Source organism: Hermetia illucens, chromosome 5 (assembly GCF_905115235.1).
Source record: "Hermetia illucens chromosome 5, iHerIll2.2.curated.20191125, whole genome shotgun sequence".
NCBI classification, from domain to species: Eukaryota; Metazoa; Arthropoda; class Insecta; order Diptera; family Stratiomyidae; genus Hermetia; species Hermetia illucens.
The window spans coordinates 1018093-1044763 of record NC_051853.1 but is presented as its reverse complement, the minus strand read 5'-3'; the positions used below and the strand labels follow the sequence as shown (position 1 = coordinate 1044763).

The 26671-nt window shown below is 41.7% G+C and overlaps 1 protein-coding gene across 2 annotated transcripts in view; it reads right to left on the bottom strand.

Moving 5' to 3' along the window:
* Positions 1-2773: 2773 nt before the first annotated feature.
* LOC119656781 (protein retinal degeneration B) overlaps positions 2774-26671 on the bottom strand; it is a 68932-nt gene continuing 45034 nt past the window's right edge. Inside the window, exons 2-21 of one of the 2 annotated variants that reach the window (XM_038063364.1) lie at positions 16339-16621; positions 13021-13165; positions 12756-12947; positions 12542-12675; positions 12338-12461; positions 12120-12281; positions 11815-12059; positions 11568-11597; positions 11372-11447; positions 11250-11258; positions 10908-11000; positions 10671-10850; positions 9930-10577; positions 9706-9873; positions 9516-9647; positions 9309-9457; positions 8433-9248; positions 8201-8373; positions 3277-3447; positions 2774-3020 (exon numbers count right to left, since the gene is read on the bottom strand). In XM_038063364.1, coding sequence (XP_037919292.1) covers positions 3375-3447; positions 8201-8373; positions 8433-9248; positions 9309-9457; positions 9516-9647; positions 9706-9873; positions 9930-10577; positions 10671-10850; positions 10908-11000; positions 11250-11258; positions 11372-11447; positions 11568-11597; positions 11815-12059; positions 12120-12281; positions 12338-12461; positions 12542-12675; positions 12756-12947; positions 13021-13165; positions 16339-16416 — 3627 coding nt within the window. In that variant the 5' untranslated portion in view covers positions 16417-16621 and the 3' untranslated portion in view covers positions 2774-3020; positions 3277-3374. The remainder of the gene's footprint in view (positions 3021-3276; positions 3448-8200; positions 8374-8432; positions 9249-9308; positions 9458-9515; positions 9648-9705; positions 9874-9929; positions 10578-10670; positions 10851-10907; positions 11001-11249; positions 11259-11371; positions 11448-11567; positions 11598-11814; positions 12060-12119; positions 12282-12337; positions 12462-12541; positions 12676-12755; positions 12948-13020; positions 13166-16338; positions 16622-26671) is intronic. The other variant, XM_038063365.1, reaches the window with a different exon arrangement.

The window sequence follows — 26671 nt, the reverse complement described above, 5'->3', positions numbered from 1 at the left end:
AGAGAGTAAAAAGTTAATATATACTTTTTACATCCAAATAGAGCAAGCCATCGTTGAAGACCATTTTATTTAAAACACAAATAAGAGAAGAAAAAGACAATTAAATTATTTGATCAACACATTTATTGAGGCTTTCTAACCACGAAATCCCGAAAACCCATTATTATTACTGATGCACCGTCAATTATATATCCATCCCCCACCCCCTCTTGGTAATGAAACTTTGCACTTACATTTATAAACTGGCAATCTCATTTCCCATTTAACTTATTCTAAATGCTGTTTATAGGTAATAGTTTTTGAATCCTTTCCTCTTTTATCGTCTTATCGTCTTACAATTTATAACACAGGAGATATTTTCAATCTTCATCGCAACATTACAATATATAAACATTTATCCTTTAAGATACATTTTTAGAAACATTACTTTTAACCGATTTTTTTATATTTTCCAATTTTTTCTTACTTCACAAAATACTTATATATACACACTTTGATTGCGTATGCAACATAGAAAACTAGTTTTTTTTTTTTTTTTCAAATACTATTTTAGAACAACAGCAATCTTGTCAAGATTGTCTTTTGCAAAAGTTTTACAACAATTTGAAGCAGCTTCTTAACGTTTCAAATGAAATGTAACAGTTATTATGAGATTTTGGTATGATATTTCTTTGCATTATGCAAATCAGGAAGCAAGTCAACGGAAATGCATTTATTCTACAAATATGTATGCTTTGAACGTATTTGTTCTGATATACAGTGAGCGAGCAATAGAAAATCAACTCTCGTATTGAAATATATAAAAATATATGTTTTTCCATCAATAAAATTTGTATCTTTCGCTCGGTTTATTTGCTATTCGAACGGCATCAACAGAAATTGAATGTATCACGGATCAAGTGGCGGTGCTCTCTATCACAGCCTTTTTCTATAATCCTTCCACCTTCCATGCTGCTCTCATTCAAAATGATATGATGAAACGGAAGAGCACGTAAAGCAACACTTTCTGCCAGGCTCAACTCGTACCCATTGCCAAAGCGACATTGCAGTAGATAGTAGGATATTCAAGGAATGGAAGGGCTTATCTCAAGTTAAGCGAATTCTAACATTACAACAGATTTTTTTTTTTGGTGGATACGACCAAACTGTTCATTACAAAGAGCAACTATTAATACGATCCGTCTCTTAAATTTCACCATTTCATCGAATTCTAACAGCGAAAAAACCCTCAAAAATCTTTCTTATGAACACCGCCACTGAAAGGAGTAATGAGCTTGATTTGAAGGCTTGTGTAATATGAACGTCCGAGCTTAGTTGGATATTATGATGAAAAAGAGTGAGCATCCATAGTAGCGTATTTCCCTATTAATTTCGAGTCTCAATCTTTGGCTTCTTCATTAAGCGTTGCATCTAATAAACATTGGATCTTACCACACATATCAAACCACTTTTATTTGCTAATTTTCAACATTTGAATTTTTTTCTTCTAATGGAGTAAAGTCAATAGTTTACGTTTCCTTGAATATATTCACCGTGTTTCCCTCAACTTTTCCCTGAACTTCGTTCTTTGGGAGTAAGTGCCAACTTACCCCCATTTAAATTATTTTGCTGGCTTTGAAATCCTAGATGGCCTACAAATAAGTTCTGTCGGTTTTCACAATAGATGGCGTAGCTTGTTTTTTATTCCATTGATCCACATTTCCAAACATTCATCGGAAAGCTACTGTCAATAGGCACAAACGTCAATATAAATTATTTAATTGAAGTGTAAACAACAATCCTTTTTTCATCAACGAAAATGGCCAATTTTGTACAAAATAATGTGTTTTCGCGAGGAGTTCTACTTCATTATTTCAATATGAAGAAAAAAGCAACCGAAAGTCATCGCATTTTGGTGGAAGTTTATGGTGACCATGCTCTATCTGAGCGAACGTGTCAGAAGTAGTTTGGACGGTTTAAAAGTGACAATTTTGACTTGGAAGACGAAGAGCGCGCCGGACGGCCAACAATTTTTGAAGATGAAGAATTAGAGGCATTGCTCAACCAAGATCCATTGCAAACGCAAGAAGAACTTGGAAAAACACTTGGAATCACTCAGCAAGCCATTTCCCACCATTTAAAAGCAATGGGAATGATCCGAAAGGTCGGAAATTGGGTTCCGTATGAACTGAAGCCAAGAGACGTCGAACGCCGTTTTTCCACGTGCGAACATCTGCTCCAACGACAAGAAAGGAAGGGTTTTCTGCATCGAATAGTTACTGGCGATGAAAAGTGGATCCATTACGATAATCCCAAGCGTTGGGCAACGTGGGGATACCCCGGCCATGCCTCATCATCGACGGCCAAAGCGAATATTCATGGTGAGAAGATCATGCTGTGTATATGGTGGGACCAGCTGGGTGTGGTATACTATGAGCTGCTAAAACCGAATGAAACGGTCACGGACAAACTCTACCGACGTCAAATGATGCGTTTGAGCCGCGAACTCAAGAAAAAACGGCCGCAATACCAGCAAAGGCAAGATAAAGTTATTTTGCACTATTTACTATTTGTTTCGGTCGATGCAGCATGGCCTGGCTGACCAGCACTTCTCCAATTATGACGAACTCAAAAAATGCCTCGATGAGTGGATAGCGGCCAAGCCGGCCAATTTTTGGCGCGATGGTATCTATGAATTGCCTGAAAGATGGAAGAAAGTTGTGGCTAGCGATGGGCAATACTTTGAACAATGAATGTATAACCAATTTTTCACAATAAAACTTCAAATTTAAAAAAAAAAAAGCGACAGAACTTATTTGTAGGCCTTATATTAAAAATCAATTGCGGTTTTTGCAAGCACAGTTCACAGTCCCCATCTAACAACGGGTGATTGTACTAAAGTTTAGCCTTTTTCGTATAAATTCCACATGACGAACATGAACGAGTGCATGTTACTGGTTCTCCATGATCCAAAAATGCCTTAAGCATTCATATGTAATGAGAAATACAACAGGATAGAAACAGTCTTCTCAGCCAGGTACCTGCGAAAGTTTCCAATATGCTTTTAGGTAGTTCGAATAACACGAATCAAAATAAGAATATTGTCAGTAATTTGGCGGAAATTTCATAGTAAATCGAAACGCTTTGATACGTTTTCAAACTTTCTGAATGTGGAAAATAATTGATAAAAAGTTTCTTCCCGAATCTCGGGCATGCCACAACCTGCTAAATCTGCTAAGGCATCGACGCACTATAAAAATATGTCGCTAATTACAGTGTTAAATGAGCATAACTCACCGTGTGACAGAAACAACATAAATTATGTTATAGTTACATGTTCTGCTCCTAAATAAGCGTTTTGAACTTGCATCGCTTTAATATGTATAGTTCTCGTTCTACACATGACTTAAATATGTTTTCCGCTTGAGGAAGCCACTCCGAATTGGTGACGATAGACCTGTATCTTTGCTAGAAAAATTGAAAACAAATTTTGTTCATTCATTCAGTTTCATTCATGCTTTGAATTTTTTTTGTTTGCTTTAAGCTTCCTGTTCATGCAACCTACGGTGGGAAAAAGCAGAGAAAAAGAAAATTTGTAAATTAAAACAACGACAACACCCATCCATCGCAAAATAACTAATAAAGAAAATGTGTACATTTTTACTTTCAGAGGTAACGACAAATACTAAAGAATTTCCACACGGTTTACAACGATCAGCTAACGTGGACTGCATTCGCAAAAGTCCCTAACCCACCCATTTAGACCATCAAAACAAAACTTACTAGGACCAAATGCACACAATACTAGTAATAAACTGAAAACAAAGGTATTTACGAGGTTAGACAATTAAGTAATGAGACTGATTCCATAAAAACCGAATATTTAAAAATTATTCTACAACTCTGCTATCCCCTTCAAAGTAGTCCCATTGGGCAGCTATACAGCGATTCCAGACCGTTTCCCACTCTTCGTAAAATTTCTGGAAAGCTTCGACCGCGAGTACCCTCGTCGCGGCCGCTTGTATGTCCGTTATTGACTCAAAATGACTTTGACCACCCATTTTGTTCCAGAGAACAAAAAAAGTTACAGGGTGACATATCGGGCGAATAAGGGGGCTGTTGCAACACGGCGATCCCTTTAGAGGCTAAATAGTGGAACGCGCTGAGGGCGGTGTGGCACGGCGCGTTGTCGTGATGAAGGATCCGGTGACGAGCGATGTCTGGGCGCACTCTGTTGACTCGTTTTCGCAATCTTTCGAGTACTTGGCGATAGTAGACTTGATTTACGGTTTGCCCCGGTGGAACGTAGCCGATTCCACGGCTATCAAAAAAAAAAAATCATCGTTTTCATTTTCGATTTGCTCATGCGAGTTTTTTCGGGCGGGGGGCGTGCGCAGACAACCATTGTGAGCTTTGGCGTTTGGTTTCCGGGTCGTATTGGAAAAACCAACTCTCATCGTCTGTAATTTTTTTTTTTTGGGGTAGGGTAGGTGAATGCATTTACGCACACAGTGTTGGACTCCCGATTCGGTACGTCGTCGGACTACCAACTAAACACCTCCCCATCGTCAGAGAGCTAGCCTGGAACCGTTTGTCACATTACTTCGGGCCAGTCCCCGAACTCTCCCACCCTGCGGAGCCTTCAAATCAAGGAATTCCTTTCACCAACGGGAGGGGAGAGGAGGAAGGGAACTGTCAGTTCAAGGAACCCCCTGCCATCCGGCTCCTCCACCTATCTATCTTCTTAGCAACGAGAAGGGCCCGAACGTAATGGGCAACACGGTTCCAGCTGCAAGCAGTCCTCAGCATCTCTTCCACAATGTTGTCTGGAGAGAGATTCCCTGTGTTTAAATAGAGCTGCTGACGAACCCCATCCCACCTTCCACAAGAAAAAAAAGTGTGGTGGGCATCGTCCACAACTCCATTGCAAAACACACAATGCGGAGAACGCGCCTTTCCAATCTTGTGCAGGTAAGACTGAAAATTTCCATGCCCACTTAAAAATTGGGTAAGCAAATAGTCAGTCTCACCATGCTTCCGATTCAGCCACGCACCTAAGTTGCCGATGAGCCGCGCAGTCCATCTGCCTCTAGTTTCATTTTGCCAAGAGAGCTGCCACTGGTCTAGAGTGTGTTGCCGTTCTTTGCGAGCAACCACCTCCCTTGGCTCATCTCCCTTGCGCTTGTATATGGCCTGACGCTCCCTAGCAAGAAGGGCAACGGGGATAACTCCCGCGATCACCATCACGGCCGGTTCAGAGACCGTGCGGTACGCAGACGCCACCCGTAAAGCTCCCCGTCTCTGTGCTTGCGCGAGGCGTCTACGATATACCTCCTTGTTAAGAGCGCCAGCCCATACCTCTGCACCGTAGAGCAGGGCAGACTGCGTTGAGCTTATCAGGAGACGTCGCCTACTAGACGTAGGACCCCCAATGTTTGCCATTAGCCTACTTAACGCCGAAACTCCAGTCGCAGCCTTGTTTGCTGCTGCTTGGATTTGCTCAGAAAAGCTCATCTTTGAGTCAACAGTCAACCCGAGGTACTTTACCGCTGATTTTGACTCGATTATCGACTCGCCGAATGATATGGAACGCAGGGTCGGAATTCTCTTCTTAGTCAGGATGACTACTTCGGTTTTTTCCAGTGCAAGGTTGAAACCATGAGTAGTCATCCATCCGCTTACCCGTCGCATCAATATGCCGAGTCTGCTTTGCACCTGTTCGACAGTGCGTCCAGCAATAAGCGCTGCGACATCATCTGCGTAGCCGACCAAGCGCGACTCTTCTGGCATGTCGAGTTTAAGCAGACTGTCATAGGTAGCGTTCCAGAGATCCGGCCCTAGGATGGATCCCTGTGCTACCCCCGACGTGACCTCCATCCACCTTTGACCCTCTAGTGTTTCATAGAGCAGGGAGCGGTTCCTCAGATCGTCTCTCAAAATCCGTAAGAGATAATTCGGCACGTTGAAGGTATTGTCTAGTGTGCCTAGAATGTCTTTCCATCTTACGGAATTGAAGGCGTTTCTGACGTCAAGCGTTACGAGGAGCACCACCCGTCGAGTTCGGCGGCTATGTGCCTCTGCTCGTCGAACGGCGTCCACGACCTGCATGACAGCATCAATTGTCGATCTCCCTGCCCTAAAACCAAACTGCCGGAGAGATAAATCTCCGGCAGCGCGTATCGCTTCAGCGAGTCTATTTCTGATGAGCTTTTCGAGCAATTTGAATGCGCCGAGCAGTAGGTCTGGCCGGTGTTGGAATACCAGTTTGTACACCTCTGCAGGAATACCATCGAGTCCTGGCGCCTTCTTATTTTTCATAGAGAGGACTGCCTGTTCCAACTCTTTTACAGAGAAAAGTGGACAGTCCTCTGCGCTCTCCTCGCCGACGTCACCATCCCATACGGAGTGTGCAGGGAAGAGTGCCCTCACAATGCGGTCCATCTGCTCGGCCTTAAGTGAACAGGGTTTCCGCAGAGCCTCGATTTTTCGGGTTACAAGTTTGTAACCGAGTCCCCACGGATCCCCATTCACCTCGTCGATCAGATCTTGCCAGCAGCGAGCTTTGCTCTTGTTTATTGCGCTGCGGAGTCTCCTTTTGGCTGATTTGTGCTCCATCATTATGGTACATGCCTCCTCCCGGTCGCCTAGACGTTGTGTTAAGCGGCGGAGCCTGTGACACTCCTTCCGGAGTTTTGCGATTTCCACTGTCCACCAATACATGGAAGATTTGCCGCGCCTCGATGTCTTCCTGGGCATGGAGGCTCCGCAGACCGTCGTTATCAGGTTCATAACTGAATTTACGACAGTGTCAGCAGCGGCGCCACCGCCCCCAGGAGTACCCTTCAGCGTGGCCCCACCTGTTGCCAGAGTTTCGACAAACTTCCCGGTGTTCACTTTCGCGACGTTCCATACACAGAAAGATCGCTGGAGTGGCACACACCGAGAGTTTGTGTCCACCACTTCGAAAGCAATGTATTGGTGGTCACTTGCCGAAAAGTCTTCCAGAACTCGCCACCCGTCCACCAGCGACACCAGTGATTCCGATGCGAAGGTTACGTCTGGAATGCTTCCTTCGCAGCCCGGGCGTCGGAACGTTGGGGTGGATCCGGTGTTTAGAACTACCAGTCCTGTTCTCGCCGCCATTTCCAGAATTCGTTTCCCTCTGGAATCTGTGTGAGGCATGCCCCATTCAAGTGCCCTAGCATTGCATTCGTCTGTAATAACTCGATCAAGCAGCGTAGGATCGTTTTCTACTCTTTCCAAACAGTCTTCTGCGACGGTCATTCCATGCTGCTTTTTCTCCTCAGAAAGGTTCCTTGGAACCATCTTCGCGCACAACTTTTTCATCCCGAAATCGCCTGTTAAAATTTGTCTGTTCCACTGTTCATACCCAGTTCTGAGGCCAACATTCGAACTGCTAAACGTCGATCTTCACAGATTCGGGCGCGCAGACGCTGCGCATTCGCGTCAGTCCGCACCTCTTCTGGTCTCCCACTCCGCGGCTCGTCTTCCACGCCCCTCCTTAAACTCTATATGTCATCGAAACACCTAGGCAGTACGAAGAGCACTATCATCATGCACTTTTACAATTTTATCGTATGTTTCCGAAGCTTTTTCGCCCAATTTGACGCAAAATTTTATCGCGACGCGTTGCTCTAGATTTCGTTTCTCCATTTTCGTGACGAGCACCACCAACACACGTCTACTCAGCTCAACACGACACAGCAGGCGAACTAAACAAGCTAGAGCGATGGTGAATATATCAATGGGGAGTGGAAGGATGATGAGGAAGGGAAAGGGAATTTGAAGGTTGCCGGTTTACCACAAGCGCGGCAATAAAATCAGTCTCATTACTTAATTGTCTAACCTCGTAAAGCGAAGGCGTAACCTTTCAACGCTTCTTAAATTGTGATGCAAACAAACACAATTTTTCCAATTACGTCTACTCAAATAATTCACCCAAAAATCGACAAACACTTTCCACTAATTCGATGCATATTTGTCGTTATTCTCAGAAATCGCAAACCGATGATTCTCAACGTACGATTTCGATGGCTTCACAATTGAATTCAATCGGAAGATTCGCAAGATTTTTCGTTAAGAACCATCGTTTAATCTGTGTTTTAAGAACAATTGTGTAGTTTGTTAGTTTCTGTTTTGCAGTGCGGATTTTTTCGTGTGGAATTCAGTGTTCAAAGTGCACGAAAAACTTGCAATTTACCTTCGACGTCGCGGATTTGAGCCTTGCCCTGGCAAATTGAAGCAACCGCGAGGTATTACCATTCGCGCGTTCCCTTGTGCAGGTCTGGATCCTCCAACGGCCATCAAATTAGAAAGGTGTGATGCATAGCCTTCAGATAAGACAGTCGCATTCGATTGTAATTTTTTGCTCACCTAATAATAAAATTCATTACAATTCTCCCAACAACGACCAACATATATCGATATTTTACCTTTCCTACTATATATATCTGATTTGCTTTCAAACCGATGTTGGTATAAACTGCTATATCCTTACTACTTCCATATGCCGAATGAATAGCTACCGCGTGGTTTTCTATAAGATTTTTCAAATAGGCGGTTTTGTGTCCTAGTGGATCAGTGGACAATCCATCTGCGAACGAAACCAAGCCGTGTGGGAAGTTGTGTTGACTCAGCCAGGATACGACTTTCTGCTGCTGCATGTCGGGCCGCCCAGTTATATATATGAGCAAGTAACCCAATTCTTGCCAATGTCGACAAACATCTACTGCCCCGGCCCGCACCTTAGGATCTCTACCAGTTACTGACACCGACGCAGTGAACGAACCGTCTATACTGAAAACTACGCATTCTGTTCGAGGTGGTATCACAGCCATGTAAAAGTCAACAGAGGTATGATCGCCTCTCACAACCATTTTTATTGGGTATATTCCATATCCCAATGCCTTCTCTCGTTCAATTGTGTAAATCACTCGACCATTCTTGTCGGTCACTTCGGTTGATAGTAATGTCCATTCTCCAGCCGGAGGATCTTTCATGATGTGGATATCAACTTTCTCACCGGTCAGTGTGATCATGTCAAGTGGTCCGTACATGAATCGCGCAGAAAGCTTTTGTTCACTACCTTCCAGCACAATCACATCGTTAGCTCGATGGTTTGCTGTGACATTTTTCAGTTTTACAGATGTTCGCTTTCTCATCCACTTTTCACGAGCTTGTCCTGGACGGAATGAAGTTCCCTCTTTGTCTTCGCCTCCCGAAAGAGTATGACATTCGAAGCGGCAAATCTGTAGATGTAGATACTTGCATGAGCTACTCATGTGGAAACAAATTAAACCAAAATTTACTTGTCTCAAAATAAAAGCAATCACATCAGAACTTTCCCAGTAGCTGGCATGGAACAGATGTGGTAGCGCATGGGCAGGGAAATTACTTAAACCTTCGGGACAATACAAAGCGTAATCCAACCGCTTTGTTCCCCACCATTTCTGCTGAACTGAAATAGAACAAAACGCTTTATTTTCCAGTAAACTTTCAAAAGATAACTGCTTTACGTGAGTGTATAGTATTTAAAGGTATGCTCTCAGTTATCCCTGATACCGTACTCTGCATGGAAGCATCTGATAGCCGTCGCTGCAACTGCGAATGATCGTTGAAGTATTGGGGATTTGACTGAATAATATCAACTAGAAAAAGTCAAAAATAACAATGTGAACGTATTCTATGAATTCCTTGAGAGCTTACGGAGATGGTACGGTTGACCATTACCCAATGGAAACTTAGCATATCGTGGGACATTCACAGGTGGTAACATTGAAAATCTAGCACTCAACAAGGGTTCTAGGCGAGATGCAATTGGATCGGTTGGATGGAACAAATTGTACACTTGGGCACAGACTGGTCGAGTCAAACCTGAAAAGGGATGTGTTTATCAATTATGGCGATAACAATTACTATCCAGTCTTTACCATGCTTGGCGTCATGCAATCGTCTGGAAGCAAGCACGATGGACATTGGAGTTCCAAACATGAAGAAATCTGTAACTTCGAAATCAAATTTTATAAGTCTGGAATCACTGGAAGATGACGATCTTCTTCTGGGAGACGGTGCAATTAAAAGCCTTTTTGCGTCCATTTCATTGTCCATTAATCTATCTTCTTCGCCACCTGACATATCATTGCCATGTCGTGAACATCCCCGACAAAGTGCATCATGGGCCAACACTGCTCCCATAGAATCCCCTACAATAACAACTTGTCCTGCGAAACCTCGACCCTCATCCGTTTTCAAAAAATCTTGATAAACACTATTTGCTGCGGCAATCGTACGATTTACAGCGTCTGTGAAATCTGGTGATGACACCGCGAGTAATGGAATTGCGCCGATCGGAACATCAGCGATATTTGGAAGATCTGCAGCAGAAGGTGATGAATCAAATGAATAAGGACTGAGACTAGACAATATCCCGAGTGCATCGGTACAAATCGCTGGGCAAGGTACTAAGCGAATAGCCACATGAGACGTCATAGCAGGGTAGTGCTGACGCACTACTGAGTCAAACGCTGCACGAAAAGTAGTTACGTCTGATTTTTTTGAAGTGATATCTGTATTTGCATCTGTAAAGGGCACAAAACACAGGAGATTAAATGATTATACTCTGGGTCATTAGTCACTTAGTCATCGATAAATTATCATAAATCATTTTTCACCTAAAACACTCCCAGCGTGTACCACTAAAATTAGGACCGAAGTAGCGCACGGTGGAAGTCCTGGAGAACCTGGTGGTGATTCCTGTCCTCGGTCAATGCTTGACGTTGTACAAAGCTGGCGCTTTGAACCTCTTTCTGATGCGACCCGTTGGAGAAAGGCATGACTGAATATACTGTCGTCTAGAACAATGGTAAATTTTACATTCAATCTCTACTCGCTCTTTTAAATTTATGCACCTTGATTATTTACGTTTGGCGGTGGGCTATCGTCTTCTTCTGCCAGCAGCTCTAGTGAACTCCATTTCGCAAGGGAATTCGACTCTCCGGTATCTAAGGAATTTTTTTTTTCACTTATATTTGCATAATTTCACGGACTGATTCGAAATAGAGCCAGTAATTAGCAACACGTGCAATACAAAAACTAAAGACCCAGCAATAGTAAGAATAATTATAAGAAAAAAAGGAGAAATATATCGAAAAAAAACTAAATCAACTTTGATATTTACGCATGATGAAAATAAGATGCAGCGATAAAAAAGCATAATATCGGAGAAGCTTAGTAGGTATTCAACAACGTACCCCTTGATGCTTCGATAATGCAAACACCAAAAAATTCCGTTTAAATTACCAAATTAAAATGGAAATATTTACAAATATTTTATAAAGGTGACAATGGATCAAATTTAGCCAAATGGACGTACCTAGACAATCGAAAAATTCTTCTTCTGAGCCCGATTTCGAATCCACTTCCAATCTCTCCATCCGCCAATTGGCCACCTGCAATTATCATTTTTGAACGAACGGAATGCAATCGGAGGCTTAGAAGGATCGAGACCACAACGTAAATTCACAAACAGAATATAAATCAAGGGAAATATAAATAAACATTCAACTTACAGGAGTTTTTGGTTTTTGTTTTGTAGTTTGCTAAATAAGTAAATTATTTCATTTAGCATATTGAAATCAGAGTAAAATAAATAAAAAAATGAAACGAAGAAATGTTGAAGACATGTTAATGGTCAGACAAATCAGATGGAAACATTTCGTGGTCCGTTAATGCAGCGCAAATACTTAAACACACTTTCTAAATTCCATCTGAAATGCGAAGTGTTAGGTTGTAGGGACTACAAGCCCCTTTCATTACCTGCAAATCAAAACTGTGGGCTGACCCAACTGGAGAGTGCAAAGCGCCCTTCGAATCGAATTTCGATTTTGCAAGCTGAATGCTTCCCGTCCTCTGCCGGTCAGCATTCTTACTGATGTCTTTATCCTCTTCGTCGGAGCTAACTTCTGCGCTTGGTGGTTCCTCCGTCACTACAGGTGCTGTTAGCTGTGGCTTCTTTATCTCATTCGGACTAGAAACTTTGCTCGTTTCTGAGATACTTTGATCTATGACAATTTTTTGATCTTTTAACACATATTCAAAAATAAATGAACCAACGTTAACACCTTCTTCTTCGTCTCCGTCACTCAGTTCGCCTCCCATTTTCTTTGCAAGAGCAAGTTGTGTCTGACGCTCAATTTCACGAATATCGTCCATTGTTAAACCATGCCATTCATCTTGCCAGGCCCAAGCCTGCCTGTGAGCTCGAAGCATTGTCTTACGTAGTGCTGCATAAATTTCAAGGGTATTACGAACATACGAAATCCGAGATTTTACCACTTACCAACATCATGAATGAATTTTTCCAGTTTTGTCTGCATGCCCCAATATCGAAATTCCACACGGCACAATTTGTAGGCGCACATTAAGGACATATTTTTTGCGGTGGGTTGTTTCTTCCCTTTAACCTACAGCAACAAAATTAACGATCATGATGCCTTCAGTGCACTTATCTACTATAATCGCTCATTAATAGCAACAATCATACCTCGTTCCAGTACGTCTCTAACCACTCATCTTCTAAGGGGCCACGACCCGTTTTTTCCGAAACAAAGAGTTTTGGGTCCTCCTCTTGAAAGTAATCGCCACCGTAGAGTTGATCTTTTACAATATCGATCACGTCTAATTCATTTGTGAGTGGAGAATTTTCAATATAATTTTCGAACCGATGTAACTAAAGACTAACTAGAAGCAGAACCTACCTACTATTCTGTTCCTTAATTCACCTCCCGACAATTTGAACACATTCTCCTGATGTCCGTTGTCGGAAAAATAATAAGTCTCAATGTCTAAGGAAAATTTTTCTACAAAAGGACATGTGTATCGTGTCTTTGTGAACGGGTAAGCATTCCAAGCTTCTTCTTCGACAGTCAGTGCACTTTTAGGAAGAAGACCTAGGACAAACGGGAAAGTAGGAAGAACAAAAAAATATTTATAATCTCTTGAAATTGTTTACAAGGTCCTTACTTTTTATCCATCCGGGTAAATGGCTTCCGACATGGTATATCTTTTTCGTATACTGCCCGTTGCCTCCAGGGCCATTTTCATATGGCTCGTTGATTATAATCTCCACGCCGCTTCCAGTTCCATGGCTTTCTTCTCGACTTTTTTTCTAAATGTAAAATGAAAGTATTTTAAAATGGGAAAAACTCAACAGGTAATAAGAACAAGAGAGTTTCATAGTGAAAAATTGGATGTAGGAGCAGCACTCAAAAGAGCTGAAATTAAACCAGCAACGAAACTTTTCTCTACAACCTTTCCTTGACCCGCAAGCAAATATGCAAGTTGGCGGTCAGCCAAAACCTTCACCCGAACTAAATTAATAGGAAGTTACATCTTATAGGGACGAAGATAAAATATACATACATTGGGTTGGGGAAAAAGTAATGTCGTATTTGTGATCGAATTTTAACGCTTTATTTAACATACTTAGAATTATCCGATTTAAATCAAATATGCGCCGTTTTGTTCGCCAACTTGTTGCCATTTAGAAGGCAACTTCATTATCCCCCCTTCTTATAACCCCTCCCCCCCCCGTCCTTATTTTCAAAAAACTCAGACAACCAGTTTTCGCAAGCCTCTTTTGAGGCCAACTTAGCAGCACCAAGAGCGTCTTGCATGGACCGGAAGGGATGATGATCACTTGGTGCCCAGTCCGGACTATACGGTGGGTGCGATAGGACATCCAATCCGAGCTCCCGTAGCTTCTGACGAGTCATCAAAGATGTGTGAGGCCGAGCGTTGTCCTGGTGGAACAGAACACCATCCCTATTGACCAATCCTGGCCGCTTCTGGTCAAATCGCCTGCTTCAAACGGTCTAGCTGCTCACAGTAGAGGACCGAATTGAGGGTCTGGCCATAGTTGAGCAGCTCATAGTCGATGATTCCCTTCCAATCCCACCAAACACACAGCAAAACCTTCATCATCATAAACGGCACAACAATCGACTTGGTGGTGGCAGTATTTGTCCATCGTCTTCAGTTGGCGGGATCTCCAACTCGCCGATGTTCTGGTTGTTCAGTAGCTCATCAAAGTACTCAACCCATCGCTCCAATATGCCCATTCTGTCGGAAATCAGATTTCCCTCTTCATCCGCTTCATCCTGCTGACTTGTTGGTAAAATTTCCGCGTCTGGTGCGGTTACTCCCTGTACTTTTCGAGTTCACAGACTTGTTGGTTGTCTCAGGCTTCCTTTTTCCGTCTGTGAAGCCGCTTCTCCGCTCAACGGAGTTCGTGATAAGTCTCTGCGCGTGCCCGCGTTCTTTGAGAATTCAACATTACTCGGTATGCCGCGTTCTTTGAAAATTCAACATTACTCGGTATGCAGCATTCTTCCGTTCCGTTGCTAGCTTACATTCATCGTCAAACCAGCCGTTCCGACTTTTTTACGGCTGGTGCCAAGTATCTTTGTGGCCGTATCGTTGTGAAGATCATTTGTTGATGCTTTATCTCCAGGACCTCTGTTGACTGCGGTTATTGCAGCATCCATTTCCCTCTTATAGGTGTCGCGGAGGGTTGTGTTGTGGATGGCTTCAGTATTCACTTTCACCTGATTGTAAGAGGGGATGTAGGTGATGTCGTAATTCGAGCTCGGAGCACCATGCCAACGAGATAGTGGTCCGAGTCTATATTGCCCCCTATATGTTCTGACATTCATCAAGGCTGAGAGGTGGCGGCGTTCAATCAGCCCGTGGTCAATTTGGTTGAAAGTGGTCCCGTCTGGAAATGCCCACGTACCGGTCCACAAGACCGGTTTCCGCGCAAACCAGGTACTTCCAACAACCATTTCGTGTGATGCTGCTAACTGGATAATGCGCAATCCGTTATCATTGGTATCCTTATGTAAGCTATGGGAGCCAACGTATCGCCTGAATATTGGCTCCGCCCTTACTTGACTGTTAAAATCCCCAAGTATGATTTTGATATCATACTTGGAACAGGCTTCGAGGGTCCGCTCCACTGCCTCGTAGAAGGTATCCTTCTCCGACTCTGCAGTCTCCTCTGTAAGGGCATGAACGTTTATAAGGCTTATATTTCTAAACTTGCCTCGCAAACGCAGAGTGCATAGCCTTTCGCTTATATTTTCAAAGCCGATAACAGCAGGTTTCATTTTTTGGCTGACTAAGAAACCTACTCTGAGCACATGGTTTACTGGACGACCGCTATAATACATAGTGTAACGGCTCTTCTCCAAGAAACCGGTCCCTGTCCAACGCATCTCCTGTAACGCTGTTATATCAGCCTTATATTGGGACAGGGTATCGGCTAGCTGCTCAGCAGCATTCGATCTGTACAGGGAGCGCACGCGTTAATCCGTTGTCGTTGCCGGATTCGTCGTTGTAAGATCCATCCTGTCCGAGACTCCTTTCGTGGCTTCGTAACATCGGTTTTCCGTGTAGGGTTGTCAGCCCTACCCATCCCCCAACCTGGAGGACCAGTTGGTACATTTGGTCTCGTTTTTAGGCGCGAGAGACTCGCCTTCATCCTTCTCCGTCTGGCCGTCAATCCGGACTCGGCGATTGTTTGGGCCGCCTCGCCACGCTTCGATCTGTTTCGTTTGAGATTGTCGTACGTGATCCACTTTTCATTACCAGTCACCATCCACTTCAAAAATGGGTCGAATTCGTTCCGTTTCAGCAGTGCATTGCAGGCGTTGATTCGGTCCAAGAGATTTTTTTCCGTCAAATCGTGTGGCAGCCAAACATCCAGCTTTTTTTAGAATCCAATCTTCTGCAAATGGTTCCGAACGGTTTAATGGTCCTTACCCCGTTCCTGGCCAATCGAGCGAATGCTCACATGCCGGTCTACTTGGATGATTTCGACAATTTTATCGGTTTCTACGACGATTGGCCTACCAGTACGGGGTGTATCTTTGACATCCACTACACCAGAACGAAATCGATCGAACCAACGCTGTGCTATGCGAATCGTTACAGTATCGGACCCATAAACTTCACAAATTTGTTTGGCCGCCTTCGTTGCATTTTTACCTCTCAGGTAGTAAAAATGTAAAATATGACGAATTTCTTCCTTGGTGGACTCCATCTTTGACGCGCTATAACTTGAGACTGAAATGTACGATCATAAAACTGTCAAAGAGACATCTGCAGCCCAGATTGTCGTCTTCAAATCGCCGTATAGTATGACCCAATGCGATAAGTACAACACAAGATATGGTTAAGTGTTGCCATCTATTGACAAAATACGACATTACGTTTTCCCCAACCCCAGCCCATGATTTCCCTGAAATTGTCATTCAAAAGTAAATGAAAATATCCACTTACCGCTATCATATACAATTGCGCGATTCGATATTCCTCGACCGTCAGCGGCAGTGGTATTCGGTACTCCTTTATCAACATGATGCAGCCTTCAATTGATTTTCACGGGAATAAATCAATTCGTGTTATTGAGCCTCTAATGAAATCAATTCGTGGCCCTTATCAATTAAAGTGATCATTAGTTTGTTCAGTCTATTTGAAATCTAGCGCTCCAATAAAACTATCGAAGCGATCAAAGATCAGTCATTATGTTGAAGTCAATCCCATTGTCCTATTCCTAATCGCTCTGCAAATAAAAGTTAAACGAAACGATATGTAAGCACCTTTAATTGAATAATCAAATAGACAATTGCAGATATCAATTGAATAATCTGATAATTAACGAGGTACACTTAAAATCAAATGCTCAATAGGAATCCCTAACCATTGGCGGTTTCCGCAAATCTTGATTAGATAACTGTCTGGTTATCAGATTGTAATGCACGGAATGGCTGGAAGTGTGCCAGATGTTTCGATTATGGATATAATTATAATAAATACTGAGATTTATGGAGAACTGGCATGTGGCCCATTATCTTCTAGGCAAACCCGAGAAGATAGGGCATATCTCCATGGCGTAGGTATTTGAATTAAGTTGAATGGACTGCGACTCAGGAGGTTCTATTTCATTATAGGATTTACCAAAAAGGATTTAGTGACACGAAGAAGTGTGAAGATGTTCTTTTGCAGTATTTTTTTTTTTTAATGAAAAATCGGCCCCGGCGTTCTTAAAGGAAATTAGCCCGATGACTCCTCCAGCGTAAACAACACACCACGCAGTAACTTTGAGCGGATGTAATGGCTCTTCGTGGGTGATACACGGATTTTGGATGCCCCAGAATCGATTATTTTGTTTATTCACGTAACCGCTAAAATGGAAATGAGCCTCATCGCTCATGATAATTTTCGATGAAAAATCGTCCGCCGCTTCGTTGAGATTCGGGATGAATTGAACGTAGATTAGACGCGTTTGGCGGTCAAAAGCTAACAGCTGATGCACTGTCTGAACAAGGGAACATCGTTAAATCTTCCACCGAAATTCTGTGTAGGGACCGCCGACTAGTGCCCAATTCCGTGGCAAGTCGTCTGGTCGATGTTCCGAGCTCCTTTTCGACATCTTGAGCAACAACAGCTATATTCTCAGCAGGGCGGCTGCTCCGAGGCCGCCAGCCTTGGAAACAAATCCCGTTCTGTCCCAATATCTTCAAGGCGAGTTGAGCGAGCCAAACGCCGCAGTGTTTGTCCAGTTGGTGCCGGGCGGCCAGGAAATCTACGGCGAAATTCACGCTGCGCTAAAGTATCCGACGAATTGTTGCGCAAAAAATAGAAAAAATTATTCCGCGTTCTTGCGGAGTAAACCGATTCATCACTTGTCGATATGTATTATGCGTGTTTTTACTTCACCAAATTTTCCAATAGAGTGATTACTTTTGCTCCACCTTCTACAAGTTTTCTACATCCATATCATATAAAATAGGCCGTAAAAAATTAGCAGCTAACTAATTGTCCTCATTTCATAATCTCCTTTCCTCGAAGAGCCAAATCTTTTTGAAAAGATCGTCTCTATCAACTAATCTAATAATTATAGGGGGAAACCAAAAATTTAAGTTTTGAGGAAACTACCCGTTGTCTATTAATTTTAGGCTGGACTAGCAGGCGAAAATCTAATCCCTTAGTATAGGTGTATACCTCAACGCCAAGCACCCGTCCTTGTTCGATGTACGGTCGAACAAAAACGGGGAAACTCTCCACCATTTCCTAACCACCTCTTATCCAAATACCAACTTATCCCACTTCAGCCCGGCCCTTCCCACCTTTAATAAAGGATATTACCATTCATACCTTGATCACTTCCTAATAAGCAGCAATCTAACCCTCACCAACATTCAACACTTATCTTTCCCCGACGAAATTCATTCCCTTGACACGTCAATAGAATCTTAACTCTTCATCAATCGCCTCCACAAATGCCTCTCTAACAGAACTGAACCCTTGTCCAGGTAAATCGACCCCACACACCACTGTCCTTGCGCTAAATGTTTCCACTCCCCACAAGGGGAACATCCTTGCCCATCACTTCCTTCAAGCGCACCACTGCACCCTCCACGGTTGCGAATAACGCTTCGAAAGTGTTGTGAACGAATCGATAGACCAACTCCAATTCTTACCAACTTTTTACCGCTCTAATCCTAACCAAAATCTTCTCTCCCAAACTCTTATCCATCTAGATGAACATGATGATGTTCCTCCCATCCACTTTGCTAGCCCAAGTACAGTGGAGGCTGTGATTGCAGCTTCAAAAAACAAAAAATCAGTGGGTCATGAAAAAATTCCTTCATAGTTTTAAAAAAATGCGCTCCTATCATTGCTCGCATTGTTCCCAACCCAAAAAATAACCTTAACCCTTTTAATTCTGATTCCTCGACCACCAAAATTTTCGAGCGACTTCCAATTCGCCAACTGAACTAAACACTCGGTTGAGCATGTCCTTCTTGTCCTGAAGACTGATATCCTTCTAGCTATCCATCGACATCCACCATAGCCTATCTCTTTGACCTAGCTTTTTAGACGGGCAGAAATCCATAGTCAATATCCGACAGAAACTAGGCTGATTACCTCATTCTTTATACTTCCACTAAAGATATCTCGCATAGTTAAGTTCGCCTGAATTTTTATTTAAATGAGATTTACGATTGTTTCACCCATCGAAAACTTTCCTTAAATCTCGACATGCCACTACGCCAACATTTTCAAAAACAACTACCGCTCCAAATATATCTCCAACCTGATCCTTTAGGAGTCCTACCAAACACCACGTATCGATGCCTTCTTGTCCGTCATGCCCTTAACTTCCTGTTGAAATGTCAATCCCATCCCAATCCTTTTGTTTCGAAGGCCATATAGATCAAGATTGGGGAAGATAACTTGCTTCGGATTAATCTTTTTCCCCAGATCCTCTTATCCCTCCAATCACAAAATCGTCTGTTTGATTCTCAAGGTAGAGTAGTCTTCTACACCAACAGATACTCCAGCTCCCAATTTTTTAAACATTCGCATCATTAACGCCCCTCCTAGCTTCTGATCCCCATCCCTCCCGCATGTCACCCATCCTACTTCCTCTCCTTTTTCCTTCTCCGCCCCACCTTCTTTAAGGTTTTGTGTGAAACAAAACCTTACTTTTGTGTGAAACAAAACCTTACTAGAATCGTGTTGATGTCTGTCTGTCTGTCTGTCACACCCAATTTATTTCAAAACGGCTGGACTAATCGTCACACAAATTGGTGAGAGCGTGTGGTCTGTTGTTACATATAACGAGTGGCGCCACTTTGTTTTAACGTTAAAGGGGGGCTCCCCATATATATGAATGGATGGTGCAACATTTTTTTTCACATTCCCGATCTAGCGTATCAAGTCAACATTGCAGCAGAGCATATCAGATGAGTATATGTGACACACAGTCAAATTCTTTCTCTAGATCCAAAAATCCAATGTAGAGAGGGCGATGTTTCTTACGCAGCATGTATTTTGTCAGTAGTCCCACACGACAACAACAACCAAATGCATTTTTTATTTTGATTTCATACTTTATCTTTTAAATAAAGAAGAAAGAAAACTCAAATAATAAATGTATGATTTTTTTCTATAAGTTATCTGGATACATTAGCCTGGTATGTCCAATCTTCAATGAAGAATTTCATAGCCATTTGTCCGTCAAAATTCAAAGAATCAAATACACCATACGATAGAACTCCCATTAGTGGTTTTGTCATCCAGTAGATTCCAATAATCTATTAAGAATCTATCGAGTGACGAATAAAAGCTGAGTCCGGCAAACAGGTGAGAATGTATAGCATTCTAGTCGGGGAAATAAACATCTCATTTCCAGGTGAACTATAGCTGCTGAGAGTTTTCAATCTACTACACAAATTATATATAAAAAATATATTCTGGTTTTGTCCCGAGGATTAGAAATTCGATATCCTTTAAAGCTGTCGAGCGCCCTGATCAACGCCATCACTCCATCTAAAACAAGATATGCCACGACTTCCTTTTCTGCCGTGGGTACTGCCTTATAGACTTTCCAAGCTCGCCCATCTGAATAAGTGATCCTTAACCTATTAAGTCGGATTTTATCTACAGCTAGATTATCTTGATATTCCTCAGAAATTTCTTCGTTATATAGGCTACGGAATACGAACAATATCACCTTTTTTTGTTGAGAAGGCTGCGAGTCCTGAGTCCGCACCCACTTGGTGACGGACCGGACCACTTGAGAAGCAACTTACTTCCTCTTTTGTAGTCCACAGACTCCTCTTTTTTTGGGTTAAACACCCAAGTTTTTCAAAAAAAGAACAAAAAAGTTGACTGACGGTGTCGTCCAGGGCAGAAGCAACTCATCACACGCTGCTTCACCTCTGCCCTGGAAGCAGCGTGACCTAAAGTAATGACAGATGGTAATATCACCTTTTTATAAAATCCTCGTCCTCTCCTGTGGAATGTATATTTGTCAACGACCTACTTTCACTTAAATTTTATTCCCATTGCTCCTTTTTGAGGACAAAACACTGCATATATCATACAGATAATTTTAATTATTTCGGCCAATTTGAGTTTACATAATCCTAGAACACTCCACACTTTCTGCTGACACGCACTACTTCCCCATAGACTTGCATGACATTATTTTCATTCATCAAAGTACCTAGAGAATAAGTTAGCAAATTAAATGTTAACTGTTCTTCAGAATAATTTGATTGTAAATTAATCAGTCCTTCAATGTATCGGGCAGTGGGTAAAGAACTATTTGTGAGTATAGCCAATGCCAATGCTCTTATTCGAGGAACAATGTCATTTGTAAAATAAAAAGTGAATTGTGGATCGATATTGCCCATTGTATCAAAGAGTATCAAACACATTTGAAGCAATTGACTTTCAAATCAAACACACAAATCATCCTTAAATTTAAATGGTGTCGTTTGGAGGATTGCAATACACAATGGTAATGCCAAGTTGTCCTTATAGCAACACTTGTCCTCAATGAAGAGTATATATTGGTCCATTCTCGCAAGTTAACCCTTCTTAGAAGCAACTAAATATTATATATAAAAATCAATTGCTGTTCGTTTGTCTCGCTAAAACTCGAGAACGGCTGAACGGATTTATCTTATCTTGGTTTTGAAATGTCCGTGGAGGTCTGGGGAAGGTTTTAAAGGTGAGAAACATTCGAATAATTGCCGGTAAAACCCTAAAAACAGCACTTTTCTTCTTCCTATATAAGTAGCAACGAACCAATTTGGCGTATCTTTTCATTTGCGAACCATGAAAGACACCCTACAGTAGTCCATTTAGAAAATGGTCAACGAGTTTATTTTAATGAATCGAACGCGGCAGATAGAGCGGCACGTCCACCGTCGACAACATTAACAAATTTCTCCACAGTCTGTCAAACTGATGATTTCGCTCGCACTTTGCTGTATGCTGACATGCCACGCTATTACACCTGGAATGCATCATCGAAATCGTTTCAGCGTCGAAAACAAGGAACATCAGTTGAAGGACATCCAAATGTATTTTCTTCAGACGCTCCGGGTTGCATCTACACAGTACATCCAAATAACGATGAATGTTATTATTTGCGGTTGTTGTTGGTGAATATTCGTGGTCCGATATCGTTTAAACAACTGAGAACAGTTAATGGACAAATGTGTGCGACTTACCGTGAGGCATGTCAACTATTGCATTTACTTGAGAACGATTCGCACTGGGATGATACGTTCAAGGATTCCGTAATATCTTCATCGCCGCATCAAATCATACATTGTCTGCGATTATCATATCGACATGTTTCCCCTCGAATCCAAAAGATTTGTGGGTTAAGTATAGAAATGACATGTCTGAGGATGTTTTGCATAGTGTGCGCCGTCAAACTTTGAATCCTACACTACAAATGACTACAAAAATTTACAATGAGACATTGATCATGATAGAAGATATGTGTTTATTGATGGCAAATAAAGTATTGTGATCTGGTGGAATTTATTTTCTTGATGCTCCCGGAGGAACCGGAAAAACGTTCTTAATTTCAGTGCTTTTGGCGAGGATCAGATCGCGAAATGATGTTGCTCTAGCGTTGGCTTCATCCGGAAGAGCTGCGACTCTGCTAGAAGGCGGGCGAACTGTACATGCTGCCTTGAAATTATCATTAAACATGCAAATTACCGAAACACCAATTTGCAACATCGCCAAAAATAGCGCAATGGCCAAGATCCTACAGGTATGCAAATTTCTGTCACATCACAGATTCAAAAGAGGAGCTTATTCAGCGTGTTTTCCCAGATATAGCGCAAAAGTTCAATAACGATAATTGGCTGGGTGAACGAGCAATATTGGCGGCGAAAAATAAAGATATCGAGGATCTCAATGCGACCATTCAGAATTTTCTTCCAGGACAGTTGATTTCCTTCAAATCAGTCGACACCGTTATGAACCAGGATGACGTAGTCAACTATCTCACTGGAATTGTCTGGATTACAACCTCACAATTTGCAGTTAAAAATAGGGTCAGTTGTCATGATGCTGTGTAACATTAATCAACCTCGACTGTGCAATGGAACAAGACTGGTTGTGAAAAAGCTGATGAATAACGTCATTGAGACAACAATCATAAAAGGAAAATACAAAGGAGAGGATGTCTTGATTCCAACGGATTTACCATTCGATTTTAAACGCTTACAATTTCCACTACGTCTGGCCTTTGCAATGACCATAAATAAATCGCAAGGACAGTTGTTAGAATCAGAGTGAAATTATGCGGTGTTTCCAACGATTAATTAATTGAAATAATAAAAACTTGTTGTTTCTTATTCGTTGGTGTGGGTAATTTATTCTTGCAAATACGATATTTCGGGAACCACTTGTTCCCTTCATCAGTGCAAACAAGTTTGCTCATCTGTAGACATTAAGGTTCTATTTATACTATTCTATACTATCATATTATAATTATGACTAAAAACTTATATCTAGGTCCTGAAAAAGAAATAAATATTTAATTAACTTCCTAATAGCTAATTTATCTATCCTAAAACTAGACGAGATTATTTTACTTTAAGATTTTTCTAAACAATGGGGAATAGCAGTTACCCAAATCTGAGTTCAACCTAGTGTCAACCGGTTGTTTGTTGATGAACCAGCTTTCGTAAGCATCCAGCTGGTTAGTCTTTCTTACTTGCTTTAGGACTTTCAAGTCCTCAGCGCTTACTTTATGGCCGCATTCGACCATATGTTTTGCCACCATAGATTTAGTGGGTTTTCGGGAGTGCTTTACAGCCAGCTCTGCCTCCTTCATGTGCTCCCTAAATCTGGTGGTTGCCAATCTTTTAGTTTGCCCAATATATACCTTCGGGCAATCCGAGCAGGCGATTTTTATAAATGCCGCTCATCTCTTCCACCGTTTTTGGATCTTTTTCCCCCGCCAGCTGGGTTTTCAGCTGGTAGATACGGCTTGATCCTACCAGCTGTATGTCAAACCTTTTCAATGTCCTTTGTATGTGTTTGGACAAATTTGAGAAGGTGACACTTGATCTTTTTTGAGCAGTTAAAGTTAGTTGTTGGCTATAGAGTGTAGTAAGATTACTACGTTCTAACCTTATTTTTGTAATTAAGCAACATGATGTGTCGAAAATAATTTATACAAAAGTTTAGGTCTTTTATTTGTCGGTTGAGACGGTAAAAAGACAACAGACATCAAATGTTTCACAACTCAGAACATATTGTATTGGAAAATAGAATTTCTCTTTTTAGTATTTTTGTTTCTCACCGTTTAAACCTTCTCTGAATTTCCATAAATATTTCAAGACTAAACTAGACTACTTACACCTAGACTAGATATTAAGTTTTGTTACAAATTAAATTTCTGAACGCAACGATAATATTTGACATTAGATTTGACAACCAACTAATATGTCAATCCATTCTGTTGCACTTCAGAACACGGAAAGAAGTATTACGATATTGTGTTACGATATCTATGAGTGCGCGAGAACTTTCTTTACTTTGGCGATCCTTTCTGATAGTGACATTCCAGGAAATGTGCTCTTTTTTTTGATATTTTGCGATTGTGACACTTTACTGCTTTGTGAGCGAACAATTTTCTCATTTTGATTATTTACAATTTACGATGCCTTGATTATTTACAATTTACGATGCCGAGGAGAAGACGACCTGACTTAGGTCGTCGCAGTCAATCAAACGTACGAAGAGCTACCTCACGTGCTAACCGCACTGATGACCAGAGAAAGACAGATCAAGAAAATAGTCGTATTGCTATGTCAGAATTGCGTTATTTAGTGAGTGATAATGAAGTAGATAGGCTTAGAATGCAACGAGTTCGTGCACATCAAACACAACAACAGCAATCACGACATAATGAAATTGATCGAATCCGCAGACGGAATGCTCCTGTGAACGAGCTGCATTCCATTATGATAGTGCCGACAAATCGGTAACAATTGGGGAAATGAAAATAATTTGTAAATATTGTAAGGCGTTAAAATACACTCATGGATCTACTGAATTATGTTGTGCTGGAGGCAAAGTAAAATTGCCACAATTGCTCCCACCACCAGATCCCTTACGATCTTTAGTTTCTGGGATTGGATATGATTCTAAGCACTTCTTGGCCTACATTCAGAAATATAACAGCTGTTTCCAGATGACATCATTTGGCACTACACATATTATACAGGACAATTTCATGCCCAATTTCAAGGTATCATATACCAGAATATTTTTTTATAATATTCAATATGTACTAAAATGTATGTATCGCAAATAATTAATCGACAAATTTTTAAAAATTACAGAAGGCAGTATGAATTCTGCCGGGTCAGCTAGTATAATATATAATACTGTATACTCTTGTCGGTACTTAAATGTGGTATTGTTATAGCGACGTCGAGGCTATACAAACCTACAATAGATCATAAGGAAAAGGGACTTTTTCATTAAAATCTAATCTGTGGAATCTTCATCTAAGAATAACCCAGTTACAGTTTTTATGCCCACTTATTGCATTCACATGCATACAAACTCTATATGTTCTCTGTTAACATCGTTCCAGTGTCTTTTCACGGATTATAGCGCTCATCATGTTTATATGAGGGAGCAATGCATGGTATACGTATAATGTTGATCACTCAATAATGAAAACAATAATTATTTCATTAAGTGCACGTGAGCCATGCGCTTCGACACGGCTGATACTGTAAGAATGCATAATCAGTCTGTATGCAGATCCATACAAATATCTCTTGAATTGATTAACTTACAACATTAGGAATTTGCACTTACCAGAGAAAACCAAGTTTTTAAACTCCAGTTCTAAGAGTGCGCGTTCTATGTAGCTCTAGCGCACGTGAATTCTCAAAATGAATTGGATTGGAACTTGGCCTTGGTCGCAAAACATGACTAGTTCGACGATGAATGTAAGCTAGCAGAAGAATGCTACATACGGACAGTTCTGCACTCTCAAAAACGTGAGTACGCGCAGAGACTTATCACGAACTTCGTCGAGTGCAGAAGCGACTTCACAGACGAAAAAAGCAAGCCTAGGAGATCCAGCAAATGTGTGATCTCGAGAAGTACAAGGAGTAGGATGAAGCCTTTTACAACTCATCCTGCCGAAACAAAGAGAGAAATCTAATTTTCGTACAATGGGCCTGCTAGAGTAATGGGCTGAGTACCCTGACAAACTACTCAACAACCATAATATCGGCGTGCAAGAGTTTCCATCAACCGGAGACGACGGACAAATAATGGCACCACCAATCATGATATTATAGAAACACCCCGTGCAACTCATCAGCTTAAAAATTATAAGTCGTCTGGCGCCAATGGAATTACAGGCGAATTGGCTAAAAATGGAGGCAAACATCTACATTAACCGATTCATCAGCGAATCAATGCCTGACGATTGGCAATGAGATATAACTCACTCACTCAATGCAGTAATTATAGAGGTATCACGTTGCTGAATACCATCTATAAGATGTTCTCCGCTACCTTGCGGTGATCTCTAGGAGTATAGCCCGATACGTCCCGCGCATCATCGGCCCATACCAAAGACATACACGGTGGGCCGGTCATTAATGTATCCGTATGGCTGAGGATGATTCTGGCCGGAAAGTCTATAAGGGTAACATCTATAGTACAAAAAGAAGACCTGACAGAAGCTGCTCCAGATGGAGCGATGGCGTAGGCCTTTTAGGAATACCGGGTTGTTTGGATTTCCTTACACAGT